This window comes from Salmo salar, chromosome 18 (assembly GCF_965601325.2).
Source record: "Salmo salar chromosome 18, fSalSal1, whole genome shotgun sequence".
In the NCBI taxonomy this organism is placed as follows: Eukaryota; Metazoa; Chordata; class Actinopteri; order Salmoniformes; family Salmonidae; genus Salmo; species Salmo salar.
This window is the reverse complement of record NC_138308.1, coordinates 20,773,238-20,791,387: the sequence shown is the minus strand read 5'-3', so window position 1 is coordinate 20,791,387 and position 18,150 is coordinate 20,773,238. Positions and strand designations below refer to the sequence as shown.

At 46.2% G+C, this 18,150-nt stretch overlaps 1 protein-coding gene across 1 annotated transcript; it reads right to left on the bottom strand.

Moving 5' to 3' along the window:
• Nucleotides 1-9,025: 9,025 nt before the first annotated feature.
• Nucleotides 9,026-15,385, bottom strand: LOC106577092 (antiviral innate immune response effector IFIT1-like). Its single transcript, XM_014154815.3, has 2 exons — nt 11,041-15,385; nt 9,026-10,900 (listed from the first exon to the last, which is right to left on the bottom strand). The coding sequence occupies exons 1-2, from the start codon at nt 11,064-11,066 to the stop codon at nt 9,583-9,585; spliced, it is 1,344 nt and encodes a 447-aa protein (XP_014010290.1). The 5' UTR covers nt 11,067-15,385; the 3' UTR covers nt 9,026-9,582.
• Nucleotides 15,386-18,150: the final 2,765 nt, after the last annotated feature.

Sequence of the window (18,150 nt, the reverse complement as noted above, 5' to 3'; positions counted from 1 at the left end):
TATCTGGAAATGTGCATGTACACCCTGGCACATCTACTGTTGCTAGCCACAATTCTGATTTGTGCTCTGTTTCAGTGAGTTCTGCTCTCGTAAAAGCCTGGGTTTCTGCACGTTAACACTAGAAGCTTATTACCTAAAATTGATCAATTGAAAGTGGGGGTTCACAGCTTCAATCCAGATGTGTTGGTCATTACTGAGACGTGGTCAAGAAAGAGTGTTTTGAACACTGATTTTAACCTTTCTGGTTATAACCTTTTTCGGCAAGACAGATCTTCCACAGCTGGTGGATTGGCAATCTTTACCAAGGAACACCTTCAGTGCTCGGTCGTCTCTACCAAGTCTTTCCCCAAACAATTTGATTTGCTGAAAGCATTAAACTTTCAAATAGCTCTTTGTTGATTGTTGCTGCATGTTATCGTCCACCATCAGCACCAGCCTGTACCCTACCTGCCCTAAGCTCTCTCTTGGCCCCTTACACTAAGTCTGAATTTGTCCTGCTAGGTGACCTAAACTGGGACATGCTTAAATCACCTGACCAAGTCCTAAAGCAATGGGACTCCCTAATTCTTTCTCAGATTATTACCAATCCCACAAGGTATGACTCCAAACAACCAGAGAAAGCTACTCGCCTTGATGTTAACCTCACAATCTGGTGTTTTCTGTGATTACCTTAGTGATCACTGTTTTACAACCAGTGTTTGTAATGGCTGCTCAATGATGACCTGTCCTGATTTGTCATAGACGCTTGATAAAAACTTTAATAAACAAGCCTTCCTTCATGACCTGGCCTCTGTACATTGCTTCATTAAAGCTTCATTAAATCAGGGGGGGTAAACGGGGCTCCCGAGAAGATAGAGTGACCGATGAGACTACTGAGGGGCTGTGGAGTTACCACTGTGGTAGGCTGCAACCCAGACAACCCGTGGAATTGCTCCAGCAAACTGTCTAATGCCCGGTCATGGTGTTCAGCCAATGTTTGGACCCCAAGGCAGGCAAGGGTCGATAACCAGAGTAGTGGGGGAAAGGTACAGGATGGCAGGCTCAGGTTCAGGCAGAGGTCGGTAATCCAGAGGTGGGGCAAGATGAACTGGCATAGACAGACAGAAAACACAGGTATACATACACAAGGGATAATGGGGAAGATGGGCTACACCTGGAGGGGGGTGGAGACAAGCACAAGGACAGTTGAAACAGATCAGGGTGTGACAACGTTACTCCAGAGAACAACTTCGGAAAATATTTGCAATGTTCACGAAATTCATAGCAATGTTGGATTTATGAGCTGGCGGTCAATTGACTCGCAGTGACTCCTTGAAGGATACCTCTTCTTGTCCCAAAATAGCCCAGAATGAACCCCGCGGACCATTGATGACACATGGGGTGCATTCGTAAATTCCCTCTGGCTTTCTACTACGATAGAGGTAGATAGCTCTGGCTAGATAGCTCTGACTACTCTCGTCTGAGTGTGCCAGAGCACAGAATAACTGATGAATTTACGAAGGCTCAACACCCGTTGAATATGGCCGGTGCCAGTAAATGTCGGCAAAAAAGTGTAATTAAATTGTTGCCAGTATCAGTTAGTCACAAATGCTCTGGATACAGCTTAACCAGCTCTTCCAGGGTAAGTAAAATGGTCAGAGTGAGGTGTTCTCATTTTTGTCTAGAAGTAGCTACCAAGCTTACCAACGTTAGCCTGTCAGCTTGGGTGCTTGACTGCCGTTGTGAGGTCAGAACGCTCGGATCAACTCTAGTCCTCGGCAAGAGTGTGCAGTGTGCGCTCTGAATGCTCCAAGAGCAAAACATTCTGAATTTATGAACACCCAGAGCCATTCTGAGCACACTCTGGCACTCCAGAGGGAATTTATGAACACACCCATGGGCAATGTACAAAATGTGTGTTATTACGATTTTAATGGAGTTTCCCATCTCCTCTAAAGTATCTCTGGTGAAACTGGGCCTGCATTCAGCAAATTTTCTCATCGATAGAACATCTGATCTCAATATATTTTTAAGTTCCCAAAACTAAAATGTGCTACGAACACAGTGTACTAAGTTTTATAGACTTGATGCTTTTGCTAAAGTTAAAAAAATTGCGGTGTTTAGGAGTGCAAGGTCATATTGACTTTATGCACACGCGCACTTCACAGCACAGGCGTTCCCAAACAGAAATATGCAAATACTTGCTAAAATGCGCACATAGGATCTAACTAGTTTGTGCTTGGCTTTGCCTACCTCCTTGCTTGTTCTGCCCACTATGCTTCGTTTGCTCCCACTATAAACAACACAGAATACATATCTTGGGTTAGTTATAAATATTGTAATGACCTGGCTAGATTATTAAGAAACAATTGTCCAGACAGAGGATGGAGTTTACGAATTCCCGGTTTATTAACCCAACTCAACACAGGTTGAGAGATGGTCACGGCCATAGCCCACGCCAAATAAATCAAGGATACCCGTATAAAACAACCGTGAACATTACTTGTTAAGGCCAGATATAAGATAGAGAACAATGGCTAAACATGGCCTTAAACTTGCGATGCTCCACCCCAATGCCAACCCTGCCCCTCTGGCGCCCAGGGGATGAAGGCAGGTGGACAAGGATAAGGGAACGGGGAATACAGTCTGTGGCTCCGGAGAACACACGGTGACACAGGGAGGGAGACTGGGGGAGTGGGCTGTCTGGAGCCTTGTCTGCGACGCCTGGGGAATGTCATTGCCAGAGAGGGGAATTGTGGGGGTGGGGTTTGGGGAGAAGAGGCCCCTCTGTATAGGCTAATCTGTCCCGGTGCAGTGCCACCTTTCTCCCCCTGGGAGAAAGCTGCACCCGGTACACAACCTCCCCTACCCTCTCCAGGACGCTGCAGGGCCCCACCCAGTGGCTGTCCAACTTGGGGCATCTGCCTTTATTTCTCAGCGGGCTGTAGACCCAGACCAGCTCCCCAGCCACAAAGTGCCTTCCCCGGGTGTTCATGTAATAGTTCCTCTTCTGCCTCACACCTGCATTCACCAGCTGCTCTCTGGTGAAGGTTTGGGCTGTCTCCAGGTGGTCCTGGAGTCTCCAGGCATACTCCGGCAAAGACGATGGCCAGCTGCTGTCCAAGTGTTTTGTTGAAGCGCTCCACAAGGCCATCACTTTGAGGTTGGAGAGGAGTAGTGCGGGTCTTGTGCATACCCAGCCTCTCACACATGGTGGCGAACACACAGGACTCAAAGTTTCTGCCTTGGTCGCTGTGGATGGACTCCGCAGCTCCAAACCTGCTGAACATCCTCGCTGTCAGGGTGTCGACAATGGTCTCTGCCTCCTGGTCAGGCAGAGCATAGGCTTCGGACCATTTTGTGAAATAGTCCATAGCCTTGAGCACCCAGCGGTTTCCACTGACTGTGGTGGGGAATGGCCCAACTACATCCACTCCCACCCTCTCCATGGGAGCCCCCACTGGGAACTGTTGGAGCTGAGCATGAGAAAGGCCTGAAGGGCGCTTTCTCACTGTGCAGTTGTCACAGCGGCAAAAGTACTCCACATCCCTCTTGTGCTGCCCCCAGTAAAAGCCATGACGGAGGCGGCAGAGGGTTTTTGTGACCCCAAAGTGTCCAGTCCTCCCCCCCATGAGTGCTCTGAAACCACACCCTCCCGCAGTGCTTTTGGGACCGCCACCTCTCCTCTCCCGTAGCTGGCTCCTTCCATGCCCGCTGTAGCACGCCATCAGCCAGGCGCAGTCTCTCAAACTTTGACCACAACCCTTTGGTCGTGAATGAGAGATCTGCCACCTCTTCCCACGGTGGTCTCAGTTGCGCTCATGTATTTCAAAGGTTGCACGCTGGTTGGAGGAGCTTCAGCTGTATGACTTCACAGTGGTACACAGGCCAAGGGCACACCACTCCAACACCGACGCCATGTCCCGTCGGCCCTGTACTGCAGACGGGTGCCGCAATTGTGAGTGGAGAGAGGGCCGTGAGAGAGAGCTGTGTGTGGAGGTGGGGGTCAGTCCTTACAGTAAAGGGCAGGCCACCCAGGTAGTACTTGAAGTGTTTGATGGAAGCCACAACAGCCAGGAGCTCCCACCGGGTGACACAGTAGCGGCACTCATGTTTGTTGAATGTTTTGCTGAGGTACGCCACCACTCTCTCCCCCTCTGGTGCCACCTGGGCCAGCAACCCACCCATGGCCACATTGCTTGTGCCTGTGTCCAGGATAAAGGGCAAGGTGAGGTCAGGGGGGCAAGCACAGGGGCCTCGATCAGTGCATGTTTGAGTGTGTTGAAGGCCTCCTTGCACTCCACTGTCCAAGTGAAGGCCTTGTCCTTCAGCAGCAGGCGGTTCTGGGGAGTAACGATGCTTGAGAAGCCCCTTACAAACCTCTTATAGTATGAGGCCAGGCCCAGGAAGTGCTTCAGCTGATGCTGGTTGGTGGGGGTGGGCCAGTCTCGGACAGCCCCCACTTTGTCCTTCATGATGCTGATACCCTCATTCCCCACTTGGTGGCCCAAGAAGGACACCTCTCTCCTCATGAAGTGACACTTCTCGAGGTGGAGCTTCAGGCCTGCGGCAGCCACCTTCTCCAGCACACGCCGTAGCGCCCAGGATGTCATCGAAGGTACACCAGACACTCCTGTCAGGGGATACCATACAGCACCCTGTCCATCAAACGCCACATCTTCCTCACTCCAAAACTGTCTGAATTAAAACAGCAACTGCCACAACTGTTCCTGCTGCTCGCGGTCAAGACCAACACAGTTCCTCCCCCATATCTCCTTCACTGCAGACAGTGTCCTCTCCTCTCCCATCTGGGGTAGCTGGGCTGGGGGGGCGCAGCCCGGACTCACGGAGGGATGTAGGTAGCTGGGGGAATGTACCACGTAGCCGTAAGTGATAGAGGTGCTGGGGAAAAGTCACACACAGATGTGGGGTAGGGAGGGGGGGCAGCCATGAGTCTCTGCTGCTTTAACTGTTGGAGGAAGGGGCTAGTTGGGTTGTGTGAATGTGACATTAGGGGGCCACGGTGACTGCCAGCCCTCCCTGGAAGCTCAGTGTGCCCCAATTTAAGTCTAACTGGCAGCCTGTGCTCCTAAGAAAGTCCAACCCCAGGATACAAGGGTTCTGCACAGCCGCCACCCACACAAGATGACGTACAGTCCTGCCCCCTACTGTCAGAGTCATTATTCCCTTTCATGGGTGACAGCTCACCTGTCAATGTACGAAGCTGCACAGTTGTGGGCTCAAACTGAGTCCAACCTGGCACAATATCCGGCCTCACCAGGGTTACTGTGGACCCAGTGTCCACCAGGGCAGAGCAGGGCACCCCCTCCATAGTGACAGGGACATGACAAAAGTCCCCGACACAGGTCCGGCCCACCACAACAACAGGCCCCATCTGCTTCTGGGGGAAGTGGAGCCTTGCTCCCCCATCTGTGCCGGTGGCTCCTCCTGGCAATGGTGGTGGTTGGGAAAAAGAGCCAGGGGTCCGCACTGCCCTGTTTATGCGGACCACAAGCCATTTCCCTGAGCTCTGGGGGACCTGGGGCAATCTCAGCACAGATGGCCTTGCTGGCCACACCTTCAGCAGACCATTGGACCAGGGCATGTGATGCGTACCACCTGTAGCAACACAGCATGACTGAGTTCATTTATTTCAGCCACCCATGCAGGCTTTTCCAGCTCTGGGCTGCTCTGCCCCCCAGCCCGCACAGTGGGTATGTCTCCCTGCACCCCCACCGAAGCCCCAGCTGAAGCTCCAGGCCTCACGAGCTCCCTCTCCAAAGCCATCTCCAAGGCTATCTGCAATGACTCAAGATGAGCCAGCTGGGTCTGTATGTGCAGCTCCGTAGGAGAGAGCGCCTGTATGAACTGGCCCCGTGCTAGCTCGCTCTGCATGGAGGGGGGCATGTGAGCATATGTCTGCAGAGAGAGGCTCTCAATGTCATTAGCTAGCACCTGTAGTGGCTCTCCAGGCTGCCTCCGTCTATTACTCAGTTCGCAACGCAGCCGCCCAGGCTATACACACTGTCCAAAGCGCCTCCTCAGTGCTCCCACTAAAGCCCCATAATCACGTCTGTCCTCGCGGCTAATCAATATCAAACAGGACAGAGCATCATCTGTGAGGCACAAAGCCAACTGTAGTGTCCTATCTTAAGTCGACCACCCCCCAAAATGACCTAACAATTCAAACTGAGCATGAATAGCTTCCCAATTCGCCTTGCCAGAGTACTTCGGGGTCTTAACAGATACGGACACAATCGGGGACTGGGCGCCGCCATGTTTGTTTACATCCTGAGCTCAAGATTCCTCGTCCCGCAGCATTGACGTCACCCCTTCGGTCCGCCCACCAGAATTTGCGCGAAGCACAATCGACAAAGCACTCATGTCCGCTTCAGCGGCAATCATTCTAGCGGTCACCCTTCTAGTGATTACCTCGGCCAGATCCTCTGACGTCCATGCACACGCACCTCCTTGGCCATAATCGTCCCCTACCTCCACCTTCACTTTCGTATTCCCTCTATGCATTTTAAATTCCCGTTCTCACATACATTAGCTAGCCATGGTAGTCAGCTAGCTAGCTGGCTAACTTTTAGCTATGTTTTTACTTCTGACAGTTTACTTCCTGGTTTATTAACCTAACTCAACACAGGCTACTGTTTGGCTGTAGCCCACGCCAAATAAATCAAGGATACCCATATAAAACAACCGTGACAATCTCTTGCTAAGGCCAGACATAAGAGAGAGAACAATGGCTAAACATGGCCTTAAACTTGCAATGCTTCACCCCCCCTTGACGCTCCACCAACCATCAGGATGCCCGGCACAAGAACATTCCAGGTATTCCCATGGTTGGCAGATAGCCGGTTGACTGGCATGTCGGACCCCGCAAACACTGGGTACTGGTAGTACAACAAAACCAACGAACAGCATAACACATAACACACAGCTGTCTGTGCGGGTCGCTACAATGTAGTTGTTGTAGTCCTTAAACCCCGAAATGAGTCACTCTTGGTTCGTTCAGCCAGAGAGGAAGAGGAAGAGAGAGGCCCAACTCAGCAGAAAATCTGTCTCCCTTGAGCTGGTGATGTTTTTGTAGGGAGGTCAATTGCATAGAGTGTCGAATTTGGTCAATAAAAAAATCTATGGCTTATTTTCTACATGAGGTTTATTTGATTTAATAGAAGTTTCATAATGCTTAAGTTGTTACAATTGTACTGATATAAGTAGGAAACGTGATATCCTAGCAACGTTTAGATAAAACACTTTGTATCGGAGTTGTCTCAAGATGTCTATGCATATTTATGAAATGAGACTAGTAGCGTAGCATTTCTCTCCATTGAATACAGGTAGTTGACGTCAACAACCCTCATCAAATATTCAAAAAGGTTTTACAATATTCACATGTATCCAGCAATCCAAAGAAACAACAGGCGGGAGCTAGACAGCCTGCCGTTTCACTATATGGACAACAACTCACATTGTTAAGGCGGAGAAACATCTATCTTATCAGTAAATCCATAATATTTTGTTCAGCCATTTGAATGGGGAAAGAATAGGGTTCTGGGTTAAATGCCGAAAATAAAGTCTGAGGTTAACACAAGTTTAGGAGTTCTTATACGTTTTGTTCTGTGAGATAATGTCAGTTAACATGACCTTTATGAATTATGAAGCCTTTGTGCTTTTTCAAATCATATAAATGCTTAAAAATTCACAAAGGGAAGTTAGTTGATAGATTATCTCATAGAACAAAACGTATAAGTTCTCCTAAACCTGTGTTTACTACAGACCTTATTTTCAGTTAATCCAAAAACACCATTCATTTCCACATAGGCTTTGTCCAACAAACCATGCCGGAGTGAGTGTGCCTAGAAAAAGACGGCATTAATATTTCTCTCTGGAATATCTGGTAAATATAATGGATAATCTGTGCTTCTGCCGAGTCCCCTAACCAGATGTTCCCATTTTCAGGAGAAATGGAAAGAGAGCCTGTGAGGTCGAATCCGCTTTTGGACATTAACAAAGCGACACTCAATTTTAACTCGTCCACATTTACAGAATTGGTTGAACAGTGCAGAAGAGAACCCTGACAGTTTTACTTTATTTTTGTCAAGACCAGCATATTGGGGGAATCTAGTTTCAGGCGTTTCTGTTAGGCCTGCTACATTAGGTTAGGGGAGAGATAACCAAATAGAGAAAGAAGATATATGATCTAAGAGTACAGGACAGAATGTAAATAAATGACCCCAGGGTTCACATATTCTTGGATTGAGAATGTTTAAGGCCAAGAGTTTTACCTGACTACTTGACCAGACCAGGAAAAACTCTGAGCCTGTATTTCAGCCTTCTGCATGTCAATCAATCAATGACTAAAAAAGAGACATGGGCAAATTTATGGATGCTGAACTGGTGATGCATGAGACGTTGGCGAAGTGATGCGTTGTCTTTATTAAAACAGTAGGTGGCGACTTGCAGAGATAAAATCCTGGTTTTCGTCAAACCATTGCAAGGGAAGTAGTGTTGTCTGAATAAAACTGAAGGGGTAGCCTACTGTACAAAATCAAGGAGCTCAATAGGTGTGTAGTGTAATGTCTACTTCAATAATGTCCCGTACTTTAAGGATTTTTGAAATACTGCACAGTACTGGCAATAAATTGGCCAATGTTTCACAGCAGCAATGATACTGTGATTTCTGGAACAACTTCAGAGAAGGTGATGGATGTATTTTAACGTCAATTGATACTAGTCACCCTTCATTCCCCCATTGCTTCCCATTGAAACATTCTGTGCTATATTGTGGTGTTCTCTGTCTCTGACTGTGTACGCTGACCCTGACCTTGTACCGTATCCATGACTTTATAACCAATCAAACTCAGACCATAGCTTGATGAGAGTTAATGTATTTAGTTGTACAATTTCAACTGGATATCCACATCTATGCATTAAGAAATTCTAGTAACCTACTGGGATAGTAGTATATAATTATAAAATGACTTGTTATTGTTTGCTTTTAATGTATTTCTTTAATAAATGATCTCTTAACATAATAGAATAGAACATAATACCTTTATTTTCACAATAACTTTTTATTACACCTTACAATATTAGACATTAAATATATTTACCAGGAACAGAATCTATTGTGCCAGGTCCACAAAAAAAAGCAATAAGATCCTATCAGGATAGACAGTCTGTAAGGCTAAACAGGGCCTCTCTACTCTATAATGCAATATTGAAGAATAACATATTAGTTTGTCTACACTACATTAGTCTGCAGTAAACCTTTACAGACACAATTGAAAATGTGGATTTGAGACAGATGTTTGTCATGTTAGGCCTACATATTTATAGGATTTTCAATCAGCCTTGAATTTTTACTTTCTAGTTTTAGTATTGTTGATCATGCAAATCCCAGTAGCCAAATTAAGCACAGACATTTTTAATACTAAAGTAATGAATTGTTACTGAATAAAATCTTGTCCTAGATTTGTCCTAGTGGTATAGTGAATATATTTTTCACATTAATCAATCATAAACAGGTGATGCAAATTTGACTTATTCGGCAGGCAGATCTGGTTAATTCAAGCCTTTATTGGAAAAAAAGGTCTAGAACTGGCTGACAGCACCTTCTGCATCAAGTCCATCCAGAAAGTCAACAATTTCCTCAGCTCTGTCTCCTCCATTATGGACAACGGACAACAAAACACGAACACTGCTGTCACGTTGGCCAGTGGGTAGCATAATCTCTACTGCCTTCTTGTGGATATCAATTGACCTGGAAGCATCTTGTTTGGCATAAAACAAATATTGGGCATACCAGTTGTAGAATTTTTGTAAATCCTGTGGTTCCATTCCTTCTATTTCAAGAAGCAGGTCCTCAAATATCTTATCTGCTCTATCAATTCTGCCAGATTCTTTGTACATGGCAGTCAGTTCCAGTTTTACTGCAAGGGATTTGGGGTAGAGTGTGACCAGCTCTTCATAAAGGTTGACTGCATTTTCAATCAGAATATGCCTCATTGGGTTCCTTTTCTCTTCCAGGGAGAAAATCTTCCATTTGTAACACTTCCCAAGATGCCTCTTCAGCTGGCGTGAATTGGGGTGTCTCTCCAGGGTCCTTCTTGCCAGGTCAATGCTTGAATCATGAGAGATGTAATCTTTGAAAAAATCTAGCAAGATTCCAAATCCACCAAAGCTGTCCAAAGGCTTCTCTATCACTTCCTTTGCGAGTTTACATGCTTCCTCAACCTGGCCACTCTCTGCAAGCCTCTGCAGGTACATCACTGTGATGTACAAATCTTCTGGATCCAATTCTCTAGCAATCCGTAGGTGCTCCAACATCTCAGATCGCAGCTTCGGGGTAATGTCTTTCCTATCAACAGATTTATTAAATGCCATGGCGTAGCCACAGCGCAGCACCTTGTTCTCAGGATCCACTTTTAAGGCCATCCGGAAGCAATATAGCGCTGCCTTCCTCTTGCTTACATCAAACTTATTCAAAGTCCAGGCCCTTTCTCCCCACACTACACCTGGGCAGGGCGAGGGGTTGTCCCGCAATAGTTTCCCCACATTCTCCACATAGGTCTGGCTCTCTGATAGCTCCCCTTGGTGATAGTGCACCCAGGCCAAGTTCCCATAGTGGACCACCAGACTTAGCTCAACGTTGTCTGGGCTGTTTAGGCGAATGGCCTCTTCAGCCTTCTTCAGGCAATGAAGAGCGTCCTCTGTGAAGCCCAGAGCGTAGTGTAGGTAAGCCAGGAAGTTGTATAGATAACCCTCCCAGGAATATTGAACCCCCTCTCTGTTGCTGATATCTATCATTGTTTCTCTGAGGCTTTGAAGTTTAGATCTGCTGTAGTCCAGCTTCCAGGTGAAGTGGCATTCCAAACCCTGCAGCCTAATTTTCAAGGAGGTCTGATCCATTCTGGTTTAAAAAAGACAACAGTTTAATTGTATACATTTTTTCATGAACAATACCTAAGAGAGATATTTAAGACCTGGATGGTGAACCAAGGACTCATTTCAGTCATGAGAGAGAGAGGGTGCTAGAGAGATATCACTTACCTCGTAGTTGGACAAGAGAAAGCCATCTTGTGGTCTCTGAGTTTCAACACAGAGCAAATGAGTGTCTGATTAGATACCTGTCCTGATTTTATACTGTATGGACCACATTATCTTCCAATGGGTGAGTTATGCTGATATTACCTCACTTTACAAACAACTATCATAGTTTCGTTTCTAGCAAATAGAGACTAAAGCAAATGAGTGTGTGCCAAGGGCTGTTACGGTGACCATATTACCGCCACACCAGCAGTCATGAGTCATGAAGGCAGTCAAATTCCACTTGACCATTTAGTCACGGTAATTAGTCTTATCCAAGCTCTGATGCTGCTGATGGTCATTAGTAGCTTACCAAACACGCTAACTGCCTGGTACTCAGCACTCTATTGTCCCTCTAATCACTCTGACATCAATGCAAATGTCATCGAAAATCTAATCGAACACTTCATGGGAGCCCATGAGCTCATGTTGCGCAACGTTTGTATAGTCTATGCAATTGCGTGAGAAAACAGAGGGGTGGTCTCTATTAAAAAGAGGAGGATACCATCAGCTTTCTAAAGGCTTACAATATTAATTTCTCAACTTTCCTAATATTAAGCAAATTGCTTCTCTTTACAACAGGAGTATAGCCTACCTGGCTGGCATTAAACAATGAACCTCCATTTGCTATTTAAGTGCATGGATGACATGTCTTTTTTCCCCTGCCCCTGTTTTGGGACAGGTGCATGATAATGGTCCATGTTTCAGTATGATATGTTGGGTAAAATAATAAAGACAGACACAAATGTCAAGTTCAAGCATTGTACATGTCCCTACATACGGGGTCTGGGGAACAGCCCAGCTATCGATTACCTATCAACTAGACTCCGTAACATCATCCTTTTCAATAGAAAGTGCAAACATAACAGCACAACATTAAGTTCTTAACAGTTAAGTCATAACAATTGAAAAAGCATTACATTTTCTATTTACTTCAATTGTCATCTTCCTCTTAGTTTTTTTTGTATTTTTTTATATATAAACAGAGGACAAGTTACCACAGTCCCTTGCTTACAGAGTAAGCCTGTCCGGTGGCTTACACAGTTCACCCACCCGTGAGTAAGTATGGGCTCTGACAGGGGTAGGATTAGGGCCACGAGCTGGAGAGCTTGGTGGGCTAGAAGCCTCACCTTCAGTTGGCTCATGTCTCAATTCTGCTCCCCTTGCCTTTAGGCCTGGACTGAGATCCAGCTCATCTAGGTGAGTGAATGGCGTGTTCTGGTTTGTTGTCTACTCTGCTACGTGCAGATCCACCCAATTGCGACGATAGAGGGAGCCACCAGGTAAGAACGTGGTGCAACACTCTGTAGGCATGTACCCAGACTCCAAAGTCCTGTGTGGTCTCCTGGCAGCAGTTTCATCCACCTCCAGCTCTGGTATGTCTCGAGCAGTCCAGTCGTAGAAGCACTTAATAAGCTGCTTTCTGTGGCACAGTTTGTCTGTGACACCAACCATGACGCATGGCTCAAGTAGCTTGTTAGCTATGGGGATGGTAGTCTTCAGAGGTCTGGACAGCAGAAGTTGCGCTGGACTGCTGTCCATGTTTCGGTGGGCGTGTTCCCCCACTGTAAGATGGCTTTCCAGGGGTCGTTGCTGTCACGCAAGGCCCTTCATCACAGGTTTTTTTGCAATCTTGACAGCTGACTCTGCCTTGCCATTTGCCTTTCGGTGTGGAGGTCACATAGTCAAACTCCCATTCTGAGGCGAAACGCTTGAACTGTGCAGTGGGCCATTGTCCATGATGACCTTGTCAGGCTGGCCTTACCTTGCAAACTGCGCCTTGAAGCACTTTATGACTGTCTCTGCAGACAAGTCAGGGAGCCGTTCAATTTCTCAAAAGTCAGTGTAGTGCTCAACAATGAGAAGATAGTGCTTTTGTCTGTGGCTGAATAAGTCCATGCTGATAATTTTCCAAGCCCTTGCGGGCAGTTCGTGCGACATCAAGGTTTCCTTTTCCTGTTTATGAGTGTACTCGTTGCATGTGGTACAGCTGCTGACAAAGTCTTTAATTTCTGCTTGCATGTTTGGCCAGTATAATGTTTCACGTCCCTGGCAGTAGCGTGCATCACCTCCAACGTGACTGGAGTGTATGTGAGTAAGCATCTCTGGACTTAGTGATTTGGGGATAATGACATTCTGACCTCTGAAAAAGATGCCATTCTGCACGCTGATCTCATCTCGAAAGATCCAGTATTCTCTCACTGTGAAAGGTGTCTCCTCTTTCAGGTATGGCCAACATGTGGGAACCGTGGACTTCAGTGACTGTGACGTTTAAGTAGTCTGCCTGATTGATCTGTTCAACATCTTGTGGTTCCTACTGTAGCGAACAGATGGCATGCTGCTGATAGGCAGTGCCTCTGCCTGTACATTGTGCTGTTGCCCTGCTCATTGTGTCGCTGATGTATATCTCTGGTCTTTCTTGTAGACAACCTTCAGGCTGTAGTATTGCAGAGTCATGAGCATGCTTTGAAGCCTCTTGGGTGCGTTGAGGAGAGGTTTACTGAATATGGCAATGAGTGGTTTGTGGTCCGTTTCATTGGTGACCAGCTCTTGGCCATATAAGTAGTGATGGAAGCACTGGCAGAAGAAGACTATGCTGAGGCACTCTTTCTCAATTTGTGCATGTTAGGTGGGGGTGAGAGATCTCAAAGCGAACACAACGGGCTGGCCTTCCTTTTATATAGCCTTGTTATTGTTATTTTTTGTGTTATTTTAAACGATTTTTTACTTTAGTTTATTTGGTAAATATGTCCTTAACTCTTCTTGAACTGCACTGTTGGTTAAGGGCTTGTATGTAAGCATTTCACGGTAAGGTCTACAGTTGTTGTATTCGGCGCATGTGACAAATAAAGTTTGATTTGATTCCTGCATAAGGCAGCATCCAAGTCCACTTTGGCTGGAGTCCCGCAACACTGGCATGGATGAAGCCAAAGATTTCATCTCCTGCACTGTGGCCTCATGTTTAGTTAGCCAGTGCCATGGTGTGTCTTTGTCCAGCCACCAGCGCAGAGGCTCACAGACTGCTGATAGGTGTGGCATGAACTTTGCAAGATAGTTTGCAAAGCTGATGAGACGCTGCACTCCTTTTGCATCAGATGGATTTGACATGACGAGGATTGCTCTGACTTTGTCTGGGTCTGGCTTCAGGCCTTTGACCGAGAGAATGTGGCCATGGAAGTGGACGTCTTTCACCTTGAACTGCAGCTTCTTCAGGCCAAGGCACAGCTTAACTGATCGGCAGCTCTCCCTCAGTGCCAGGAGCTTCACATCGTGGTCACGTTCTGCTTCTTTTTCTGTGTCACCACAGCCAACGATCAGCACCTCATCAGCGATGGGTTCAATGCCCTTGAGCCCTGCCATTAACTTGTGCTGCTTAGGTTGGTATACCTCAGGCACCACTGAGACACCAAACGGGAGCTTGAGCCAGCGTTTCCGACCCCAGGAGGTCCAGAAGGTAGTCATGAAGCTGCTTTCTTCGTCCAGATTGCATTGAAGGAATGCATCTCGGGCGTCCACCAAGTTGAAAATCCTGGCCTTGGGTAGCTTGTAGAGGACATCCTTCAGTGTCAGCATGATGTAGTGGGAGCTTGGTGCTTGGTTCAGATGCTTTGGGTCGATGCAGACCCTCAGCTTCTCAGTTTTTTTCCACTATGACCATATTGCCGATCCAGTCAGTTGGTTCAATCACAGATGTCATGTGGCCATCGGCCTCATACTTGTCCAGCTGGGCCTTCACATCCAGTTTCATTGCAATGGGCACATTGCGAGGAGCACACTGGACTGGAGGGAAGCTCTCATCCAATTTTTAAAGTGTACCTCCCCAGGTACTGATTCAATGGCCCGCTGAATACGTCGTCATATCTGCTGAGTAGTTGTTCTTTGGACAGGAGTCCATCCATTCTTTAGACATGCTCCACGATGTTCAGGCCATTTGGCACAGTGAACTGCATCAGTCCCAGGCGTTTGGATGTAGAGCCTGAGAGGAGAGGATGTTGACTGGTTTTCACGATCTCAAACTCCAGCTTGTGTTTGTGTCCCCGGATAACACATATGCTCTCCTGAGTACAGCTTTAGTCTATTGCTGGGCAAAAGATGTGTGTCAGGTGTCAGATTGAATTTGTTTTGCGGCTCATTACATTGCACGTAGCACCAAAATCCAGTTGTCATTGTTGCAGCTTGTTGTGTAATCGTAGTGTCACAAACCATTTCTTCCCTCTTGAGTGTACAGCCCTAATGGATTCATGCATGAAAATGTAACTTTCACTGTTCTGCTCTGAACACTGAGTGACATCCTCAACACAGTGAATCTTGCCCTCACTCAGCCATTTTTTACATTTGAGACACTTTTGCAAAGTGATTATTAGTTCCACAAGCAATGCAGGTTTTCCGTTGGCAGAGCAGTGCTCTTTGCCTTGTGCGTGCACATTTCCACAGTATTTGCATGCTATGGGGCTGTCTGTGTTCACCATTCATGGTGAATTACTCTGCCTCTATTAGTTTTGTCTGAATGTCTGCCTGGCAACAGCGTGAGCAGTATCAACTTCGGTGCGTGGGGTTTCGATTTCCATTGCTCTCATTCTCATGTCAGTGACTTCGGCAGTGCGGCACATTTCAATGGCAGTTACTAATGTTAAGCCTCTCTCTCTTAGTAGACGCCGGCTCATGTCCTCATTTGCAATTCCCAGTACTATTTTGTCACGAATCAATTCATCTTTTAATCCCCCGCATTCACAAGTAGCGAATGTTTCTCTCAAATAGGTTACGAAGTTGTGTACTGACTCACCCTCTTCCTGTTTGCAGCTTCCAAAAACAAACTACTCGTAAATGACGTTCCTGGCGGGTTTGAAGTAATTCTCCAATGTATCCAGTATGGCCTTTGCATCACCCTGTTGTCGTGCTGTGAGGGTGAGATTGTGCCGGTAAATATGCCTGCATTCTCTGCCCATTAAGCTCCTCAGAGTTGCCACTTGGACCTCGTTGGGTTTCTCTTGTAGACCGGTCGCCAGCGCATAGTCTTCAAATTCATCCCTGAAGTTGTCCCAATTAGTATTCCAGTCCCCTGTGAGAACCACAGGATTTGGTGGCGGAATGTTCGCTGCCATAGCGATGGAATAGGAGATCTCTTTGCTTTCAGCCATCGAGGTAGGTAGTGATGCTAGCTAGCCAGCTAACAACGAGTTGATCAGTGGTGTGACTAACATTGGCAGTAGGAAACGGTGTGTGTTACCATATGGAACGTAACTGTGCCTATACTGTACTTGGCTACAAAAATAACAAACGTGGTTTTTCAGCCACTTCTGATACCATGTTTCAGTATGATATATTGGATAAACAAATAAAGACAGACACAAATGTGAAGTTCAATAGCCATGTTCAAGCATTGTAGTAGTCCCTACATACGGGGTCCGGGAACAGCCCAGCTAGTCGATTACCTATCAACAAGACTCCGTAACAGTCCATTCTAAATCAAAACAAATTTCACACATATTATTTAGTATATGTAAAGACAAGATTAAATCAAGAATTGTCTGATTGTGGACAATTAGGGATGCACCGATATGACATTTTTAGCCAATAGCAAATCCAATATTTTCCTTGCCAAAAACCCCGATATGATAACCAATATTTAAAATTTTAGCAGCCTTTTTAAGCACTCTAGTACAGTTAAATAGTTGAAACACACACACTGACCAAAAAGTTATTTTGTTGGCATTTACGTATGTCCCCATTACCAGTAAAACATAATCAAAACCAATTTTTTTCACTCACTTGCTGTGGTGTTTCGCTGTTCATTTGTTCAGTCATTTCATTCTCAACCAGGATTTCATCATACATGTCAAGCAGTGAAGTTTCAGCTCTGTGTGTCCTTGGCTTCTCTTCCTCGGTGCACACTGTCACTGTGTCCGTTTCCAACTTGTCCAGCAGTGTCTGTAACATTTCACGTAAACCCTGTTTCTTGTCTGCATCGAAGTAGCGGTCCTTGTACCTAGAATCGAGCATAGTGGTGACACAGTAAAGAGGCTCAGAGAGAATGCCACCGAATCGCTTGTTCACAGCCTCTAGTAGAGTACTTTTGCAAGTTTAACCCCCACGGTCTGTGTCGGCAGTTTTGTTGAGCAGGCATTCCAATGCCATGACAGATGGTATCACGTCTGCTGCAGACACAGTTGATGAGCTTATTTCTCGAGTCAGTTGTTCAAATGGAGCTAGGAGTGTGTTCATGTTTCCAAGTTTCAAACATGTTCTCAAATGCCATTGAAATGGCAGCAGCGGTATGAGTACCAGCACATTCTTGAGCATGCAATACGGCGTTCCTCAGTACGGAATCCTTGTCGACCCACTGTGCTGTCAGACTCAGCATGCTCATGGGGCTGACATCGCTGGTCCAAATGTCAGTTATCAAGCTAATAGCAGTGACGCCCATAGCAAGTAGCTCATGGATGTGCGTTTCAACAATACTGTGCAACTCCGGTAGGGCAACATCTGTAAAATAGCACCTACTTGGTAGTGTGTACCGGGGCTCGGGGTGCTTGACCAGTTGGCAAAAGCCAACATGACAGAGAACGGTTGATTGTCAAGGGCAATGAATTTCATTATCTTGGCGTTAATGGATTTCGCCTTTGAGTTGTCTCGCTGAAATGTCCTTACTCTTTCAAATGACTGCTCGACTTGAACTTATTTAGTTGTTGAAAGTGGGCTCTTAATTTTTTTCTGCTTTTGTTCTAAATAGTTGCTGAACGTCTGGAGGTCATGCACTTTCAAATGAGTAATTAGGTTTGTGGTATTGAATGGTTTCACTTTCTTTCCTCCTCGGGAAATAATAGCAGCACAAACGTTGCATATGGCCTTTTTGTTATCTTCCTTTGAAACTGCAAAATAGATCCACACAGTAGACATTGTGGGCTAGGTTAGGATTGCTGTGTTGCACGTGTAGCGCTATATTTTTCGTGGCATCATTACGCATTTACATACATGAAGGGAACATTTCGGCATTTGCTGTATGGTTAGTGAGAAAGTCCATATTGCAAATGTACGGTCCCTTACTAGACGTCTGCGAACGTTTGTAAAATTCGC

Coding starts and splice junctions, on each gene's coding strand:
- LOC106577092 (XM_014154815.3), bottom strand. CDS start 11,066: ATGGCTTTCTCTTGTCCAACTACGAG. Junction 10,901..11,040: donor TTCTCTTGTCCAACTACGAG/GTAAGTGATATC, acceptor TTTTTAAACCAG/AATGGATCAGACCTCCTTGA.